General features: G+C 44.0%; 2 protein-coding genes across 4 annotated transcripts in view; one reads left to right on the top strand and one right to left on the bottom strand.

Annotated features, from left to right (window-relative positions):
• Positions 1–1,709, bottom strand: part of LOC118361692 (phospholipase D1-like) — a 35,487-nt gene extending 33,778 nt beyond the window's left edge. Inside the window, exon 1 of the mRNA XM_035741835.2 lies at positions 1,521–1,709. The gene's annotated coding sequence lies outside the window, so the exon portion shown is untranslated. The remainder of the gene's footprint in view (positions 1–1,520) is intronic.
• Positions 1,710–12,503: 10,794 nt separating this feature from the next.
• Positions 12,504–18,914, top strand: LOC118361693 (neutral cholesterol ester hydrolase 1-like). Of its 3 annotated transcripts, XM_035741836.2 has the most exons (7): positions 12,504–12,746; positions 13,367–13,506; positions 15,584–15,809; positions 15,895–15,964; positions 16,108–16,279; positions 16,365–16,504; positions 16,663–18,914. In XM_035741836.2, exons 2-7 carry the CDS (start codon positions 13,369–13,371, stop codon positions 17,138–17,140), a joined length of 1,224 nt encoding a protein of 407 aa, XP_035597729.1. In that variant the 5' UTR covers positions 12,504–12,746; positions 13,367–13,368; the 3' UTR covers positions 17,141–18,914. The 3 variants fall into 3 exon arrangements, with proteins under 3 accessions (XP_035597729.1, XP_052339608.1, XP_035597731.1); XM_052483648.1 differs by lacking the exon at positions 12,504–12,746 and having other exon boundaries at positions 13,224–13,506; XM_035741838.2 differs by lacking the exon at positions 12,504–12,746 and having other exon boundaries at positions 13,375–13,519.
• Positions 18,915–19,762: the final 848 nt, after the last annotated feature.

Here is a 19,762-nt window from a genome sequence, read left to right on the forward strand (position 1 = left end):
TTCAAGTGCCTTACTTGGCCTTAGATCAGTGGGATAAAACAGGGGCGACAACCCAGGTTCAATACCCAGTTGCCTATGTAACAGTATAACTTTAGACCGTCCCCTCGCCCATACCCGGGCGCGAACCAGGGACCCTCTGCACACATCAATAACAGTCACCCACGAAGCATCGTTACCCATCGCTCCATAAAAGCCGCGGCCCTTGCAGAGCAAGGGGAACCACTACTTCAAGGTCTCAGAGCAAGTGACGTCACCGATTGAAACACTATTTAGCGCGCACCACCGCTAACGAGCTCGCTATTTCACATCCGTTACACCTACATTGGTGATGTGTCCCGGATTTCAAATCAGCACACCCAAGAAGCTGGCCATCTGCAATGGGCTACTGTACTGCAGCATCCCGGTCGCCCCTGCACAATCAGTTATACGTAATTGGATTTCAAAAACACTAACTGTAATCAGTTACGTTACCAGCAAAAAGTATTGTAATCAGATTACAGATACTTTTGAAAAACTAGATGTTACTTCTTGAATTACTTTTACATTCAGAAAGGAATTTTGTGGAAAAAAATACATGATACCTTTCTGTTTTTCAATTACTTTCAATTCAGCATTGAAAAAAAGTAGCAAGTTAAAGTTTCATCAGACTCTATGATGGTGTGTCGTCATAGCAGCCAGAGACCAATATGATGACACACCAAATGCACTTTTTTTAATTTAACCTTTATTTAACCAGGTAGGCCAGTTGAGAACAATTTCTCATTTACAACCGGGACCTGGCCAAGATAAAGCAAAGCAGTGTGACAAAAACAACAGAGTTACACATGAACAAACGTACAGTCAATAACACAAAATAAAAGAAAAATAGAAAGATCTATGTACAGTGTGTGCAAATGTTGAAGAGTAGGGAGGTGGGCAATAAATAGGCCATAGAGGCGAAATAATTACAATTTAGCAGTAACACTGGAGTGATATATGTGCAGATGCTGGTGGAGATACTGGGGTGCAAACCAGCAAAAATAAATAACATGGGGAAGAGGTAGTTCGGTGGGCTATTTACAGATGTCGTGTCTTCTTCTAATGCCTCTTACGGAAAGTACTCAAAAAGTAGCATAAAGTAATTATATGATGTTACTGAGTTTGGTTAATCCAAAAATGACGTTACTGATTACAATTTTGGACAGGTAACTAGTAACTATAAATTATTACAATTTCACAGGTAACTAGTAACTGTAAATTATTACAATTAGAAGGTAACCTAGCCAACCCTGACCATACCCATTGATTCGATCTGACAAAGGAGTCGACCAGTCAGATGCTTTTCTACGGTTGGAGGATAAGAGTTTGTTTGCTTGTTTGATTTCGAATACAAATTAACCATGGAGTGGGACAGACTCCCTCAACTTTTTCTAGACATTAATCTTCGTCATCAAGGAAATAATTTAACCGGAGTTTATGACAATATACACAACATAGGCAAATACCCTACATAAAGGTTGTGAAAATGAAAACATAGCTACCTCATTAAGTAGAATCGGGTAATTAATTACACACGGTCGAAGGCTGGTAAATTAGGGGTTCCCGGTGATCGGTTTGAGGAGTAAACGTCGAGTGCAAGGGAGCCAGAAGGATCCATCTGCCCAAACACACCATGCTTACAGTACGCCACGCCCCCCTCCGCTCTCTCTCTCTTTCGCCCTGCCTCTCTCTCTCTCTTTCGCCCTGCCTCTCTCTCTCTCTCTCTCTCCCTCTCTCTCTCTCTCTCTCTCTCTCTCTTTCGCTCTGCCTCTCTCTCTTTCGCACTGCCTCTCTCTCTCTCTCTTGCTCTGCCTCTCAGCTGGTGAAAATAAATTATGCAACTAACCTGTCAATCGCAATAGGTTTATTAAAGTCTCCCAGTCAGAGAGAGAGAGATGAAGAAAGAAAGGGAGTCAATGCTGTTGTGTGTATTCAGCTGCCCAGACGTGCAGTGAATAAAATATTGATTGCGGCAACCTCTCTCGCTCTCCTTCCCTCCCCCTCTCTATCTCCTCTGGTAATCAGAAAGCAGTTGTGTTGAAAATTCACCAATAAATGACAGCCATTAACCTTCCACACAGAGGCGGATTGAATCTCCCACATACTGCCTTTATCGCACTCTCTCTCTCCTTCTCTCAACTCAAGAGCAATATTTTGGCATGGGAAACATGTTTACATTGCCAAAGCACTGTCTCACCCGGGGATGGTTGTGAGGTCTGTTCTGGGAAGGGAGCGGAGATAAGCGGAAAGTTGTGGGTGCGTTCCAGATAAAGTACATTAGGCAAGTTGATTTGCACAGAATATCAAATCTTTACGATGTCTGGGGAAGCGTCTCAGCAACCACGTCACTGATTTCTGCAGGTCTGCAGTGCACAATGTGTGTATCTGGAACGCACCCTTATTTATTCCCCTGCTGCTGTTAAAACCACTGCAGCAAGGTGGTTCATTGGTTCAGCCGACTAATACTACCAGAAATGATGCAACCATAAACAAAAGCTGGACTCTGAAAGCAACCCAGTCTCTACATACACACACTTTTTTTTCTGATGAGTAATTTTGCGCAGTGGGTACCAAGGCTCCAGAGGAGCCTTACATTCCGAGAGGGGGAGAAAGAGAGAGAGAGAGCAAGAGAGAGAGCAAGAGAAATGTCAAATAAATGTGTATTTGCCACATGAATGGAAGACAACAGGTGTAGACTAACAGTGAAATGATTACTTATGGGTCCTTTCCAACAATGCAGAGTTAATGTTAAGATAACAATTTTTGTATTTTATTAAATAGTTACATGATGAATAAATACACAGTGAAAAACGAATAAAAATAAAGAGTAAAAATAACATGGCTATATACAGGGAGTAGAAAATAACATGGCTATATATAGAGGAGTAGAAAATAACATGGCTATATATAGAGGAGTATAAAATAACATGGCTATATATAGAGGAGTAGAAAATAACATGGCTATATATAGAGGAGTAGAACATAACATGGCTATATATAGAGGAGTAGAAAATAACATGGCTATATATAGAGGAGTAGAAAATAACAAGGCTATATATAGGGAGTATAAAATAACATGGCTATATATAGAGGAGTAGAAAATAACATGGCTATATATAGAGGAGTAGAAAATAACATGGCTATATATAGAGGAGTAGGAAATAACATGGCTATATATAGGGAGTAGAAAATAACATGGCTATATATAGAGGAGTAGAAAATAACATGGCTATATATAGAGGAGTAGAAAATAACATGGCTATATATAGAGGAGTAGAAAATAACATGACTATATATAGAGGAGTAGAAAATAACATGGCTATATATAGAGGAGTAGAAAATAACATGACTATATATAGAGGAGTAGAAAATAACATGACTATATACAGGGAGTAGAAAATAACATGGCTATATATAGAGGAGTAGAAAATAACATGGCAATATTTGTTTTATTTAACCTTAATTTCACTAAACTTGCATAAAAATGTTTAACTAGGCAAGTCAGTTAAGAACAAATTCTTACTTACAATGATGGCCTACCCCTGCCAAACCCAAACAACGCTGGGCCAATTTTGCACCGCCCAATGGGACTCCCAACCACAGCCGTTTGTGATACAGCCAGGAATCGAACAAAGGTCTGTAGTGACACCTTTAGCACTGGGATGCAGTGCCTTAGACCGCTGCGCTACTCGGGAGCCCTATATACTGCTAGTGCCAGTACCAAGTCGATGTGCAGGGTATGAGGTAATTGAGATAGCTATGTACTGTACATATACAGTGCCTTCAGAAAGTATTCAGACCCCTTGACATTTCACATTTTGTTAGGTTACAGCCTTATGCTAAAATGGATTAAATCGTTTTTTTCCCTTACTGGGTGTCCTTTGTCAAACTCCAAGCGGGCTGTCATGTGCCTTTTACTGAGGAGTGGCTTCCGTCTGGCTACTCTACCATAAAGGCCTGATTGGTGGAGTGCTGCATAGATGGTTGTCCTTCTGGAAGGTTCTCCCATCTCCACAGAGGCACTCTAGAGCTCTGTCAGAGTGACCATCGGGTTCTTGGTTACCTCCCAGACCAAGGCCCTTCTCCCCCGATTGCTTGGCTGGGCGGCCAGCTCTAGGACGAGTCTTGGTTGTTCCAAACTTCTTCAATTTAAGAATGATGGAGGCCACTGTGTTCTTTGGGACCTTCAATGCTGCAGAAATGTTTTGGTACCCTTCCTCAGATCTGTGCCTCGACACAATCCTGTCTCGGAGCTCTATGGACAATTCCTTCGACCTCATGGCTTGGTTTTTGCTCTGACATGCACTGTCAACTGTGGGACCTTATATAGACAAGGATGATCTCAAGGATGATCAATGGAAACAGGATGCACCTCATAACAAAGAGTCTGAATACTTATGTAAATACATTTTTTCTGTTATTCATATATTTATTTTTTGCAAAAATGTCTAAAAACCTGTTTTTGTTTTGTCATTATGGGGTATTGTGTGTAGATTGCTGAGATTTTTATTTTATTTAATACATTTTAGAATAAGGCTGTAACGTAATAAAATGTGGAACAAGTCAAGGAGTCTGAATACTTTCCGAAGGCACTGTAGGTAGGGCTAAAGTGACTAGGCTACAGGATAGATAAAAGACAGTTGCAGCAGCATATATGGTGAGTCTGTAAGTGTGTGTGTGTGTGTGTGTGTGTGTGTGTGTGTGTGTGTGTGTGTGTGTGTGTGTGTGTGTGTGTGTGTGTGTGTGTGTGTGTGTGTGTGTGTGTGTGTGTGTGTGTGTGTGTGTGTGTGTGTGTGTGTGTGTGTGTGTGTATGTGTGGCATCAGTATGCATGTGTGTGCATGTTATGTGTGTGTGGGTGTATATGTGTGTAGGGGTGTCAGTCTATGTGCGACTGTGGGGGTAGAGTCCAGTGTGTCTGCATAAAGTCAGAGCAAGAGAGTTATTTTTTTTAAAAAGGGTCAATGCAGGCAGCCCAGAGAGGGGGAGAGTGGGAGGAAGGGAGAAAGTAATCACTCACAACAGAATGTCTGCTCTAATGACCACATTTCCTCTCCTACCTGTTCCTGTTACAATACAAGCAGTTGAAAAAAAATTGAGATGGAGTGAGCATGATGCAACCAACTGCTAAGAAATCATGGTGTTGTGGTGATAGAGCAAGAACAGCCAACACAGGGCTTGAACTGACAACCTTGCTACTATAGGACAAGCTCACAAGGTCCAGACCTCTGGGTGGAGGCTGTAGTGCCCTCACATTGAGGGTTGCTACAGCTAGACTGAGTGCCATAGTGCCAATGTAACATTCTCTAGCAGAAGCTCTATTTCAATCTGATAATGACATAATGGACCTTCCTGCCTGCCAGGACAGGATTCTAGTGTGCTGTTATGATATTACTCCAGCAGTCTACAGCACTGCTTTACAATCCTTTCTGGTCTAAGCTCCATGCTATTGTGACCCTCCTGCTCAAACATGTCAGGACAGTTAGGTGGGAAGATTTGGTGGAGGACAATTGTTAGGGAATTCAGCCTCCCTCTTTCTCTCTTTCAACTCAAATAAATTGAAATGAGCTTTATTGGCATAAATGGGTATTGGGTACGACTGTTGTCGAGGCAATGCAATTAAATCATTCCAATAGGTTAATTGTTACATTCAATTATCTCTCTCTCCACACTCCCTTTCCCTCTCTATGTCAGTCTGTCTGTTTGTGAAGGATAGGAGGCATGCTTTTTTACCTTCTGCATCACTCTGTCAAAAGGAAATATAGTACTCTTTCTAACACAGATATCTTCTTACAGTACCAGTCAAAGGTATGGACAAACCTACTCATTCAAGGGTTTTTCAATATTTGTACTATTTTCTACATTGTAGAATAATAGTGAAGACATCAAAACAATGAAATAACACATATGCAGACCTTTGGCATTCTAGTTGTCAATTTGTTGAGGTAATCTGAAGAGATTTCACCCCATGCTTCCTGAAGCACCTCTCACAAGTTGGATTGGCTTGATGGGCACTTCTTACGTACAGTATGCTCAAGCTGCTCCCACAACAGCTCAATAGGTAGCCTAGTGGTTAGAGTGTTGGGCCAGTAACTGAAAGGTTTCTAGATCAAAGCAGACAAAGTCAAAATCTGTTGTTCTGTCCATGAACAAGGCAGTTAACCCACTGTTCCCTGGTAGGCTGTCATTGTAAATAAGAATTTGTTCTTAAATTACTTATCTAGCTAAATAAAAAATTGGGTTGAGATCCAGTGACTGTGCTGGCCACTCCATTATAGACATAATACCAGCTGACTGCTTCTTCCCTAAATAGTTCTTGCATAGTTTGTCGTCATTATCCTATTGTAGCAATTGGCTCCAATTAAGCTCAGTCCACAGGGTATGGCATGACGTTGCATGACGTTGCAAAATGGAGTATTAGCCTTCCTTCTTCAAGATCTCTTTTACCCTGTACAAATCTCCCACTTTACCACCAAAGCATCCCCAGACCATCACATTGCCTCCACCATGCTTGACAGATGGCATCTTTTCATTTTTCTGCATCTCACGAATGTTCTTCTTTGTGATCCGAACACCTCAAACTTAGATTAGTCTGTCCATAACCCTTTTTTTCCCCAATCTTCCTCTGTCCAGGGTCTGTGCTCTTTTGCCCATCTTAATCTATTATTTTTATTGACCAGTCTGAGATATGGCTTTTTCTTTGCAACTCTGTCTAATTGGCCAGCATCCTGGAGTCGCCTCTTCACTGTTGATGTTGAGACTGGTGTTTTTTAATGAAGCTACCTGTCACGGTCGTCCTCCTCTTCATCTGAAGAGGAGAGGCGAGAAGGATCAGAGGACCAATATGCAGCGTGATATGTGTTCATGTTGAATGTTTAATTAAAGAAAGAACTGAACACTGAAACACTATACAAAAACAGTAAACAAAATAACAACCGTGAAGCTAATGTGAGCTGCGCTGAAACAAGCCATCAACATAGACAATCACCCACAAACAAACAGTGCAACCCAAGTATGATTCTCAATCAGAGACAACTAATGACACCTGCCTCTGATTGAGAACCATACTAGGCCGAAACATAGAAATACCCCAAAACATAGAAAAACAAACATAGACTGCCCACCCAACTCACGCCCTGACCATACTAAATAAATACAAAACAAAGGAAATAAAAGGTCAGAACGTGACAGTAGTACCCCCAAAGGTGCGGACTCCGGCCACAAAACCTTGACCTATAGGGGAGGGTCTGGGTGGGCTTCTGTCCGCGGTGGCGGCTCTGGCGCAGGACGGGGACCCCACTTCACCATTGTCTTAGTCCGCTTTATTGTCCGCCTCCGTGGCTTTCTAACCATGGCCACCCCTCTCAATGACCCCACTGGACAGAGGGGCAGCTCGGGACAGAGGGCGGGAAGCTCTGGACAGAGGGGCAGGGGCTCTGGCGCTTCTGGGCTGAGGGGCTCTGGAGCCTCAGACTCCGGCAGCAGCGCCGGACAGGCGGGAGACTCCGGCAGCAGCGCCGGACAGGCGGGAGACTCCGGCAGCAGCGCCGGACAAGCGGGAGACTCCGGCAGCAGCGCCGGACAGGCGGGAGACTCCGGCAGCAGCGCCGGACAGGCGGGAGACTCCGGCAGCAGCGCCGGACAGGCGGGAGACTCCGGCAGCAGCGCCGGACAGGCGGGAGACTCCGGCAGCAGCGCCGGACAAGCGGGAGACTCCGGCAGCAGCGCCGGACAAGCGGGAGACTCCGGCAGCAGCGCCGGACAAGCGGGAGACTCCGGCAGCAGCGCCGGACAAGCGGGAGACTCCGGCAGCAGCGCTGGACAGGCGGGAGACTCCGGCAGCAGCGCCGGACAGGCGGGAGACTCCGGCAGCAGCGCTGGACAGGCGGGAGACTCCGGCAGCAGCGCTGGACAGGCGGGACCACCTGCAGGGAGGAGACAGAGAGACAGCCTGGTGCGTGGGGCTGCCACAGGAACCACCAGGCTGGGGAGACCTTCAGGAGGCTTGGTGTTAGGAGGCACCTGAAGGACCGGGCTGTGGGGGAGCACTGGAGCTCTGGTGCGCAACCTTGGCACCACTTCCCCAGGCTGGACAACTACTCTAGCCCGGACCCTCCAGAGTGCAGGCACAGGTTGAACCGGGCTGTGGGTAAGCACGGGAGATCTGGTGCTTACTACACGCACCTCTCCCTTAGGCTCCACTCCCACATTTGCCCGGCACGAGCGAAACGCAGGCAGAGGACGCACTGCACCCTCCTAGCGCCCCGGAGACACAGTACGCAGAGCCGGGGGAGGATACCCTGGACCAAAACTGCGCACCGGCAACCAGACACGCTGAGCAGGCACCTTACAGCCTTGGCTGGATGCCCACACTCGCATGGCACTTTCGGGGGGCTGCCCTATAGCGCACCGGGCTATGGGCATGTACTGGCGACACCGTGCGCTTAACCGCATAACACAGTGCCTGACAAGTAATACGCTGCTTATAATAAGCACGAGGAGTGAGCTCAGGTCTGCTACCTGGCTTAGTACCACACCTCGTCTGCCCCCCCCCAAATTTTTTGGGGGGCTGCCTCTCGTACCTGTCGCACTGCCGTGCTGGCTTCGCCAACCTCATTCTCCTGTAGCCTTCCTTGCACTGCTCCATCGAATCCCAGGCGGGCTCCGGCACTCTCCCTGGGTCGACCGCCCACCTGTCTATCTCCTCCCAAGTTGTGTAGTCCAGATTCTGCTCCCATGTCCCGAAATCCTGACCTCGCTGTTGCTGTTCCTTCTCCTGCTGCTGCTTTTGCTGCAGCTGCTGTTTACCACACGGCTTGGTCCTTGGTTGGTGGGTGATTCTGTAAGGATTTTCCTGTGGTGAAGTAGAGGAGGACCAAAACGCAGCGTGGTTATATTGATTCATGTTTAATAAAAACAGATAAACATGAACACTACAAAACAATAAACGTGGAAAACCAAAAACAGCCCTATCTGGTGCAAAACACAGAGACAGGAACAATCACCCACAAACACACAGTGAAACCCAGGCTACCTAAGTATGGTTCTCAATCAGAGGCAGGTGTCATTAGTTGTCTCTGATTGAGAATCATACTTGTTGTCATCATGTTGTGTGGGTGCTTTGCTGCAGGAGGGGCTGGTGCACTTCACAAAATAGATGGCATCATGAGGTAGTAAAATTATGTGTATATACTGAAGCAACATCTCAAGACATCGACAGGAAGTTAAAACTTGGTCGCCAATGGGTCTTCCAAATGGACAATGACCCCAAGCATACTTCCAAAGATGAGGCAAAATGGCTTAAGGACAACAAAGTCAAGGTATTGGAGTGGCCATCAAAATGCCCAGACCTCCAATCTATAGAAAATTTGTGGGCAGAACCAGAACCAAAAGCATGTGCGAGCAAGGAGGCCTACAAATCTGACTCAGTTACACCAGCTCTGTCAGGAGGAATGGGCCAAAATTCACCCAACTTATTGTGGGAAGCTTGTGGAAGGCTACCCAAAACATTTGACCCAAGTTAAACCATTTAAAGGCAATAATACCAAATACTAATTGAGTGTATGTAAACTTCTGTCCCACTGAGAATGTGATGAAAGAAATGAAAGCTGAAATATATTATTTTCTATACTATTGTTCTGACATTTCACATTCTTAAAATATATCGATGCTCCTAACTGACCTAAGACAGGGGATTTTTACTAGAATTAAATGTCAGAAATTGTGAAAAACTGAGTTTAAATGTATTTGGCTAAGGTGTATGTAAACTTCCGACTTCAACTGTATATACACAGTACCAGTCAAAAGTTTGGACTACTCATTCAAGGGTTTTTCTATAATTGTACTATTGTCTACATTGTAGAATAATAGTGAGGACATCAAAACTATGAAATAACACATATGGAATCATGTTGTAACCAAAAAAAGTGTTCAACAAATCAAAATATATTGTATATTTGAGATTCTTCAAAGTAGCCACCCTTTGCCTTGGTGACAGCTTTGCACACAATCTTTTGACTGGTGCTGTATATTTTAGGATGTTGTGTATCCCCGGACATAATCTGAATTCATGTACATATTGCAGTTTTGAAAACATATAGCTTCCCCAAAAAGAGTGGTCTCTTGGCACACAAGTTTAGTCCCAGGACAGGGTAAGTTAAGCCGCCTACAAATTTCTGTCTTGAATTAAATATGACCAGTACCTTTATAAAACCATGTCTATCTTTATTTCCCAAACACAATTCAACACACCTCGACCTATTGTTCCGCGCTGTTGTTTCCAATGTTTATTTTGTTTTTATTTTTGGCTATATGTCAACACCAGCTACCAGCTAGCTAGCTAGGTTGCAATGGAGCCCACATCGCCTGGAATTGCCACGTCGTGTATGTAGGTGGCAGGGAAGTCAAGCGCAGGAGAATCAAACTTGGTATAACTGGAGTATTTTAATAACTCAAAACAAAAACTTCAAAAACAAAGTCCTAACCCTTTTGCCACATTTCAGGCTTCAAACATAAAGATATAAAACTGTATTTTTTTGTGAAGAATCAACAACAAGTGGGACACAATCATGAAGTGGAACGACATTTATTGGATATTTCAAACTTTTTAACAAATCTCAAAAACTGAAAAATTGGGCGTGCAAAATTATTCAGCCCCCTTAAGTTAATACTTTGTAGCGCCACCTTTTGCTGCGATTACAGCTGTAAGTCGCTTGAGGTATGTCTCTATCAGTTTTGCACATCGAGAGACTGAATTTTTTTCCCATTCCTCCTTGCAAAACAGCTCGAGCTCAGTGAGGTTGGATGGAGAGCATTTGTGAACAGCAGTTTTCAGTTCTTTCCACAGATTCTCGATTGGATTCAGGTCTGGACTTTGACTTGGCCATTCTAACACCTGGATATGTTTATTTTTGAACCATTCCATTGTAGATTTTGCTTTATGTTTTGGATCATTGTCTTGTTGGAAGACAAATCTCCGTCCCAGTCTCAGGTCTTTTGCAGACTCCATCAGGTTTCCTTCCAGAATGGTCCTGTATTTGGCTCCATCCATCTTCCCATCAATTTTAACCATATTCCCTGTCCCTGCTGAAGAAAAGCAGGCCCAAACCATGATGCTGCCCCCACCATGTTTGACAGTGGGGATGGTTTGTTCAGGGTGATGAGCTGTGTTGCTTTTACGCCAAACATAACATTTTGCATTGTTGCCAAAAAGTTCAATTTTGGTTTCATCTGACCAGAGCACCTTCTTCCACATGTTTGGTGTGTCTCCCAGGTGGCTTGTGGCAAACTTTAAACAACACTTTTTATGGATATCTTGAAGAAATGGCTTTCTTCTTGCCACTCTTCCATAAAGGCCAGATTTGTGCAATATACGACTGATTGTTGTCCTATGGACAGAGTCTCCCACCTCAGCTGTAGATCTCTGCAGTTCATCCAGAGTGATCATGGGCCTCTTGGCTGCATCTCTGATCAGTCTTCTCCTTGTATGACTTGAAAGTTTAGAGGGCCGGCCAGGTCTTGGTAGATTTGCAGTGGTCTGATACTCCTTCCATTTCAATATTATCGCTTGCACAGTGCTCCTTGGGATGTTTAAAGCTTGGGAAATCTTTTTGTATCCAAATCCGGCTTTAAACTTCTTCACAACAGTATCTCGGACCTGCCTGGTGTGTTCCTTGTTCTTCATGATGCTCTCTGCGCTTTTAACAGACCTCTGAGACTATCACAGTGCAGGTGCATTTATACAGAGACTTGATTACACACAGGTGGAATGTATTTATCATCATTAGTCATTTAGGTCAACATTGGATCATTCAGAGATCCTCACTGAACTTCTGGAGAGAGTTTGCTGCACTGAAAGTAAAGGGGCTGAATAATTTTGCACGCCCAATTTTTCAGTTTTTGATTTGTTAAAAAAGTATGAAATATCCAATAAATGTCGTTCCACCTCATGATTGTGTCCCACTTGTTTTTGATTCTTCACAAAGAAATACAGTTTTAGATCTTTAAGTTTGAAGCCTGAAATGTGGCAAAAGGTTGCAAAGTTCAAGGGCGCCGAACACTTTCGCAAGGCACTGTATATATATATATATATATATATATATACAAATAATTGGACAAAACACACATCATGACAAGAGACAACACAGCACTACATAAAGAGAGACCTTAGACAACATTTACATAAATGTGATATTAAAGTTTTTTATATAAATATATAAATGAGCAAAAATGTCTAAAAACCTGTTTTGTCTTTGTAATTATGGGGTATTGTGTGTAAATGAGGAATAAGACTAACGTAACATTTTTTTAAAATATTATTATATATTATTATTATATATTAAAATTTTTGAGGTCAAGGTGTCTGAATACCTTCAGAAGGCAGTGTATTTTTGAGGCAATTTAGATGCTGCTACCTGGTGGCAGAAGAAGAGAATGACACTTTCACATAAAAAGGCAAGAGACCTTTATCAAAGACAGTAAGTACAGTGTGATAGGCAGAAACTGCTTCTGCAATAGAAATCACCGAGAACACTTGTAGGCGATGTCATGGCTACGTTGGCTAGTTAAACTCATGCGTATAAACACATCGGCGGGTGTAATGGACGTGTCATGCCGAAATGCGAACGTCAAATTAGGCATTCCTTAAAGTTGTTTTTGACGAACATGAAAACGTGACAGTTTGCGATGTTGCGTCTCTGGGTTTAGAAACTCTGTGCCTTCATGCTACGGGTGAGTAGACGTTCAAGCCCAGCACTGATTGTCACTCCTTATTAATTACATATATCTACTTTGTGGTTGTCCCTTCAAACGTATTCAATTATTCCTGACGAAACATTTGTCAAGTTCTCCATCTTGTTGTAGTTGAGTTTGAATAGTTTGACTTGTATAAACTACAGTTCCCATGAGCGCTACGCGTCTCATTACGCAATCCTGAGGATCTCTTATCAGTTTCTACGTAATGCAGCTAACTTTCGAAAGCAAAAGCCGGGAGCAAACTTCAAAATAAAAGCCACCTCAGACTGAAATCCACAACAACTAGGCCTATTTTGAAAGGTATAATATTGATAACAGATGCTCTTGTATCTGATTTTATATTGTAGGCCTACTGGACTCTAATGGGCTTGTTGAACAAAAATACTTGGAATCCAATACAAAATGTAATCATAACAGGACTTTTATTCTGACACCACTATTAATCCTCATTCTTGTCTACGTTTCTGGTTTACCCCCAATGTTAAACCGACCTCTACCAACCACGGGGATACAGAAAAAAACGAGTCACCGTGAATTCAATTCACATCTCTTTTATCGGGTGAACGTGCCCCGGTGACAGTCCGTTTTCCCTGCAGTTATGAGGCTCCGCTGGTCCGGGGGCGTGCTGCTGTCGGTGGCGGCTGCCTACTACGTCTATACTCCGTTACCGAGTGCGGTGAGCGAGCCCTGGAAGCTCATTCTGCTGGACGCGCTGTTCCGGAGCTTCATACATGCGGTAGGACTGACTGGTAATGACTTGAAAATAGAATAGAACGTATTAGTTAAAGCAGGTGTTTTGCTGTAAATAGTATTGAATACTAGAATTAGTCGGTTCATGACATTAGTGCAGTGAACTGGTTAGCCTATGAGTCCCATCAGGTCATACAGCCCACAGGACAGTCAAATAACCTATGACAGTCCATTAAGGTCACCAATCAGGGGCGTCATGCACCCCAAAAATCTGTGGGGGCACAAAGTATGTAAGGGATGTGGTCTGGGGAATACATTTGAGAATTGAACATTTTTCAAACACCTGAGACAGCTTTCCCCTGCAATCTTGAGCCATAATAAATATGCTTAATTCTATGTAAAAACAATCGGTCTATTTCTATATATTTTTTTTTTTTCATTTGACCCCATTTCTCCTCAATTTAGTTAAGACCATGTCTCATTGCTGCAACTCCCCAACAGTCTTGGGAGAGGCGAAGGTCGAGACATGCGTCCTCTGAAACATTACATTTTTTAAATTTAAACTTTATTTAACCAGGTAGGCTAGTTGAGAACAAGTTCTCATTTGCAACTGAGACCTGGCCAAGATAAAGTGTAGCAATTCGACACATACAACAACACATGACCCGCCAAAACACGCTGCTTCTTAACACTCTGCTCACTTAATCTGGAAGTCAGCCGCACCAATGTGTCGGAGGAAACAAAGTTCGACCCTCCCCTAACCCAAACGGCGCTGGGCCAGTTGTGTGCCACCCTATGGGGTCCCAGGCTGTAGTGGTGAACCCCAGGCTGTAGTGGCACTGCGCCACGTGGGAGGCCAATACAACTATATTTCATCATATCTAAGCATACCTCTTGAGCTATCTGTATCCTGCTGACTAGTGGTTCTTTTTTTAAACAAACTAAATATGCTTCTCTGCATCTCTGCTAATATCTGGGTCTTATTCAGTACATTGCTTTTCTAAAGTCTACCAACCTTGCCAGCAGGCATGCCAGCTAAGATAGATGGACAAGCTAGCTTGTCTAACTTGATTGATAGCCTGAAATGGCTTCTTGGTAGCTAGTTATGAGGTTGGGAGATTGGGAACCTATCTGGACTAGTTAAACCCAGCTTCAAATAATTGCTAAGTGGCCAGTAGTGTTACAGAGAAAAAAGAAAAACAAATGATATATCTGTGGGGGCACGTACCCCTGTGCCCCCTATGGGTATGACACCTCTGGTAATAGTGTTTTGGGTTGGAGAATAGTAGCATGACATTATAGGCCTTTACTTGACCAGACTGTCTGAACTTTGAACCCCTATCGTTGGCCAGCTACAATAAGGACATACACACAGGACTTGTGTGGTGATAAATTGAGTACACTGCATTCTTTTCCAGAAAGTAGCCTGGCCCTCTTTGAAGTCACGTAGGTTGATTCATCGATATCTTTTTATCTATAAATCTCTCTTACAAAAACTCCCGCCGTGCCTAACATCATTATTCATCTTTAGTTACTATATCCGATCTCGGGGATGGCTAACCCTGAAAATCCCTTTGGTCTCCTCAGAGTTAGGTAAAACTGCTTTTAGTTCATTTGCAGCCCATGTATAGAACAGATTAGAGACCTCCTTGTTGTGGAATGTGGTTGTTTTTCTTGACTATTTGTATTTTTACATTGTGTGTTATTTTTGGGGGAAAATTGTGTATATGCAGGGCTCCTTGCTCCCTTGCAGAAGAGACCTTGGTCTCAATAGTGACTCCATTTAAATAAATAAATAATGAAAATTGTCACAGTGGTCACTGGCCTTGTGCAACAGTGGTCAACAACAGTAAGGATCTGATGAAATAGAGAGTGGGGAGTGGCTGAAAGTCATCAACACGCCTTAACCTGTGTCTCTACCTAACCTCCCTCTAACCTGAACTACCAGTCCAAACACCTACCTAGCTTATTAGTAATACTGTAGAAGATTACACACACTGATCACACTGAGACCTGCAGTACCAGTCCCCACACCCTATACAATATATCTGGATGGCTGGTTGTAGTTTATACATCCCATCACTGTGTGCAGATATTAAACTGAGCGTGTGTGTGTGTTCCAGGGTGATGCGGCGCAAGCTCTAGGGGTGTGTCACAGTGTCCATATGTTGAACTCTGTGGTGTCTCGGTTGGAGGTGATTGAGCCATGGTCTAGTCCTACTGTACGTGTCACTGACTCCGCCTTGGGGGGCGTGCCTGCACGAGTGTTCCAGCCAGTTGGAGGAGGAGCCAAGCTCAGGAGGGGAGTGCTTTACTTCCATGGTGGGGGATGGGCCCTTGGCAGCGGACGTAAGTGTGTGTGTGCTAGAGTGTCTTTTTAAACATTCCATATGTGTTTATGCACAAAATGTTCTGCATTTGTATGTATGTGTAGGAATGAGATCTTATGACCTGCTGTGTAGGAGGATGGCTGAAGAGCTGGATACAGTCGTTGTGTCGGTTGAGTGAGTATCAGAATAATACTTAAAAAATATATCTACATAAATCATATGGGAACCGAACTGGAAACCGGAAGGCTACCATTGTGCCCATGAGCAAGGCACTTATACTAACTTAACTTATGGTGTGTTAATTGTTGTTACCATAGTTACCGCTTGGCCCCTGATTCAGTGTTTCCAGACCAGTACCATGATGCTCTAGCAGCGTCCAGGGCCTTCCTGTCCCCAGAGGTCTTGCAGCGCTTTGGGGTCAACCCAGCCAGGGTGGGGGTGTCTGGAGACAGCTCTGGGGGGAACCTCGCTGCAGCCGTGGCCCAGCGGGTACACACATCTAAACTTGCACACACACACACACACACTCACACACAAACACACACACACTCACATTTTTTTTTTCTGGCCACAGATTTCTGCAGATGACAGTATGAGTGTGAAGTTCAGTATCCAGGCGTTGATCTACCCAGTCCTCCAGGCTCTAGACCTGAACACCCCGTCCTACCAACAGAACCACAATGTACCCATCCTGCACCGACACCTCATGGCCAGGTACAACACACACACACACACACACACACACACACACACACACACACACACACACACACACACACACACACACACACACACACACACACACACACACACACACACACACACACACACACACACACACACCTGTTACTAACCTTCCTTTCGCTCTCTAGGTTCTGGCTGATTTACCTGGGGGCTGATCCCTCTCTCCTCCCTCATCTCCTCTCCTCCCCCTCCTCCCTCCTTCATCCCTCCATCTCTCCTTCCATCCGTTCTCATCTCAACTGGACCTCCCTGCTCGCGGCCAAACACCAAAAGCATTACCGGCCCGTTGGCATAGAGACTGGGTCGCGGGAGGTCACGGGGATAGTGCCGGGGTTGGTGGATGTGCGAGCGGCGCCGTTGCTTGCAGAACAGGGGATTCTGGGTAGAACGCCGCGAGCGTACGTGATGACGTGTGAGTTCGATGTTCTGAGGGACGATGGGTTGATGTACGCCAGGAGACTACAGGACGCGGGCGTCACGGTTACCAGTGTTCACTATGACGACGGTTTCCACGGCTGCATGGTCTTCTCCTTTTGGCCGTTTTTGTCCTCCGTTGGCCAGAGGAGTCTGGACAACTACATCCAGTGGCTAGACCACAACCTCTAGAACAGCCATACTCAACAGGCGGACCGCGGTCTGGAACCGGACCCAGAAGAGGGTCGATACGGACAGTGTGTTTAATCTATTTTTTAAGAAATCAATCAGGCTTTTAACTTACTGCTGTTGAGTAGTTATCATGGGCAGGGGACTCGACCCCTATGGATTTTGTTGAATCACTCAGGTATCATATGAACACACATAAGAAGACATGGCAAAATGTGTAGAATTGCAGGAAATTTGCTTTAAAACTGCAACAGTTTTTTTTGCCCCATGTCAAAATGTGTGTCAAAATGTGTGGAATTGCAGAAAATTTGCTTTAAAACTGCTAAGTTTTTTCTTCGCCAGCAGAAGGGGTGTGAATTGTTTGAACAGTTTAGAGTTACATGCGTTGCGAAGGGCGGATTTGTTACTACGCCGACAGATGACAATACCCATCCAGACCTTTGCCACTTAGGACATTTGTGTGACCAGACCATCTAAAATAGTAGTCTAGACCACGACAGAACCCTATGGAACCCAAGTTATGTTGAGAATCAAAACTATAGGATCACAACCTAGAATCCAATAGGAGCACCACTAGGACTAAAATGTCCAGGCAACCACACCTCCCATGCCTCTTTCCTTTTGACTACCTAGCTGATCCTGTGGTTGTTCAATGTAAAGACCGTGAACTGTCAGCTGTCTATGGAAACTGATTTAAAGCTTTGAATGCTAACAGTCTGATACACTGAAAGACTGACCAACATACACATCTGTGTGGAATCTCTGGGTTGTGCAATAATATGTTGTATTTATTTATTTGACCATTCCAAGCTTAGAGAAGCAGGCAGAAGAGGGCCAAAAACAGACCTCACCACATGTTTTAACTACAGCCCCCGAGGAACAGTGTTTTAACAGGGTATAAGACCACTAAGAGAGAATCTGACACGGCATGAGACCAGACAGGCTGAAAAGTATTTTTTATAGATATTATTTTAGAAATGAAGTAACTCACTGGGCAAAAATGGTTGAATCAACATTTTTTCCACTTAAAAAAAATCTGTGATGGAAAACTGATTGGATTTGCAAAAAGTCATTAACCTCAAGGGAATTTTGTCATTTTTTTCACCCAACTTTTGACCTAAATCCAATGACATGGTGAAATTGTTTGTTGATTTCACGTTGAATTTACATTATTGACAATTCAACCAAATGTAAATCAAAACTACACGTTGAAATGACGTCTGTGCCCAGTGTGAAGATATGTTATGTGCAGAGAGAACATTGACCATAGAACGTGTGTGTTTTTTTAGTATAAGGAATATTGTCTGTTCTAAATCCGTCAAAGGATCAGGTGTTTGTGTTATGTGAAGATATAAAGCCATGTGAACCAGGAATTCCAGGTATTCCAAATGGGCTTTTATTTTAGAAAGATCTGTCCTCTTTTCTCACATAATGTACGTAGCTATTGGTTTGGCGTATTATGTTGATGTGTTTTCCTTTTGCCTGATATTTGTTGACCACTCGGACATTTCAATGTACTTTAGGCCTGGCCAAAGTCATACATTTAGACATATGGCTCTGGGCCTGGCTATTGACCCTGGGTGTAATACCACTACTAGACAGATGGTGACACTGTTGTGCCCTACAGATTAGAAAACCCCTTCCAAGAATCAACTGACTGTAAACTGGTAGGGAACAAAGGCCTCCGTTTGAGCTTCAAAACTGTGAAGTTTTATATTATCACTGGAGAGAATTTAAACTAATGAATATATGTACATAAAATATATATTTTATCTGATGTTGAGTCTAAATGGATCTGAAGTTTCAGTGGCGTGTATTGGTTCAGCTAACTTCCTGTTCTGAGCAGGGTATTGTAATATACACTGCTCAAAAAAATAAAGGGAACACTAAAATAACACATCCTAGATCTGAATGAATTAAATATTCTTATGAAATACTTTATTCTTTACATAGTTGAATGTGCTGACAACAAAATCACTGGAAATCAAATTTATCAACCGATGGAGGTCTGGATTTTGAGTCACACTCAAAATTAAAGTGAAAAACCACACTACAGGCTGATCCAACTTTGATGTAATGTCCTTAAAACAAGTCAAAATGAGGCTCAGTAGTGTGTGTGGCCTCCACGTGCCTGTATGACCTCCCTACAACGCCTGGGCATGCTCCTGATGAGGTGGCAGATGGTCTCCTGAGGGATCTCCTCCCAGACCTGGACTAAAGCATCCGCCAACTCCTGGACAGTCTGTGGTGCAACGTGTCGTTGGTGGATGGACCGAGACATGATGTCCCAGATGTGCTCAATTGGATTCAGGTCTGGGGAACGGGCGGGTCAGTCCATAGCATCAATACCTTCCTCTTGCAGGAACTGCTGACACACTCCAGCCACATGAGCATTGTCTTGCATTAGGAGGAACCCAGGGCCAACCTCGCCAGCATATGGTCTCACAAGGGGTCTGAGGATCTCATCTCGGTACCTAATGGCAGTCAGGCTACCTCTGGCGAGCACATGGAGGGCTATGCGGCTCCCCAAAGAAATGCCACCCCACACCATGACTGACCCACCGCCAAACCGGTCATGCTGGAGGATGTTGCAGGCAGCAGAACGTTCTCCACGGCGTCTCCAGA

The sequence above is a fragment of the Oncorhynchus keta genome, chromosome 28 (genome assembly GCF_023373465.1).
Source record: "Oncorhynchus keta strain PuntledgeMale-10-30-2019 chromosome 28, Oket_V2, whole genome shotgun sequence".
NCBI lineage: Eukaryota > Metazoa > Chordata > Actinopteri > Salmoniformes > Salmonidae > Oncorhynchus > Oncorhynchus keta.

What these genes read in the sequence shown, in the direction of transcription:
- LOC118361693 (XM_035741836.2), top strand. Translation starts at nt 13,369, where the DNA reads ATGAGGCTCCGCTGGTCCGGGGGCGTGCTGCTGTCGGTGGCGGCTGCC. An exon ending in TCCGGAGCTTCATACATGCG is followed by an intron (nt 13,507 to 15,583) that starts GTAGGACTGACT and finishes TGTGTGTTCCAG; the next exon opens with GGTGATGCGGCGCAAGCTCT. An exon ending in CACCGACACCTCATGGCCAG is followed by an intron (nt 16,505 to 16,662) that starts GTACAACACACA and finishes TTCGCTCTCTAG; the next exon opens with GTTCTGGCTGATTTACCTGG.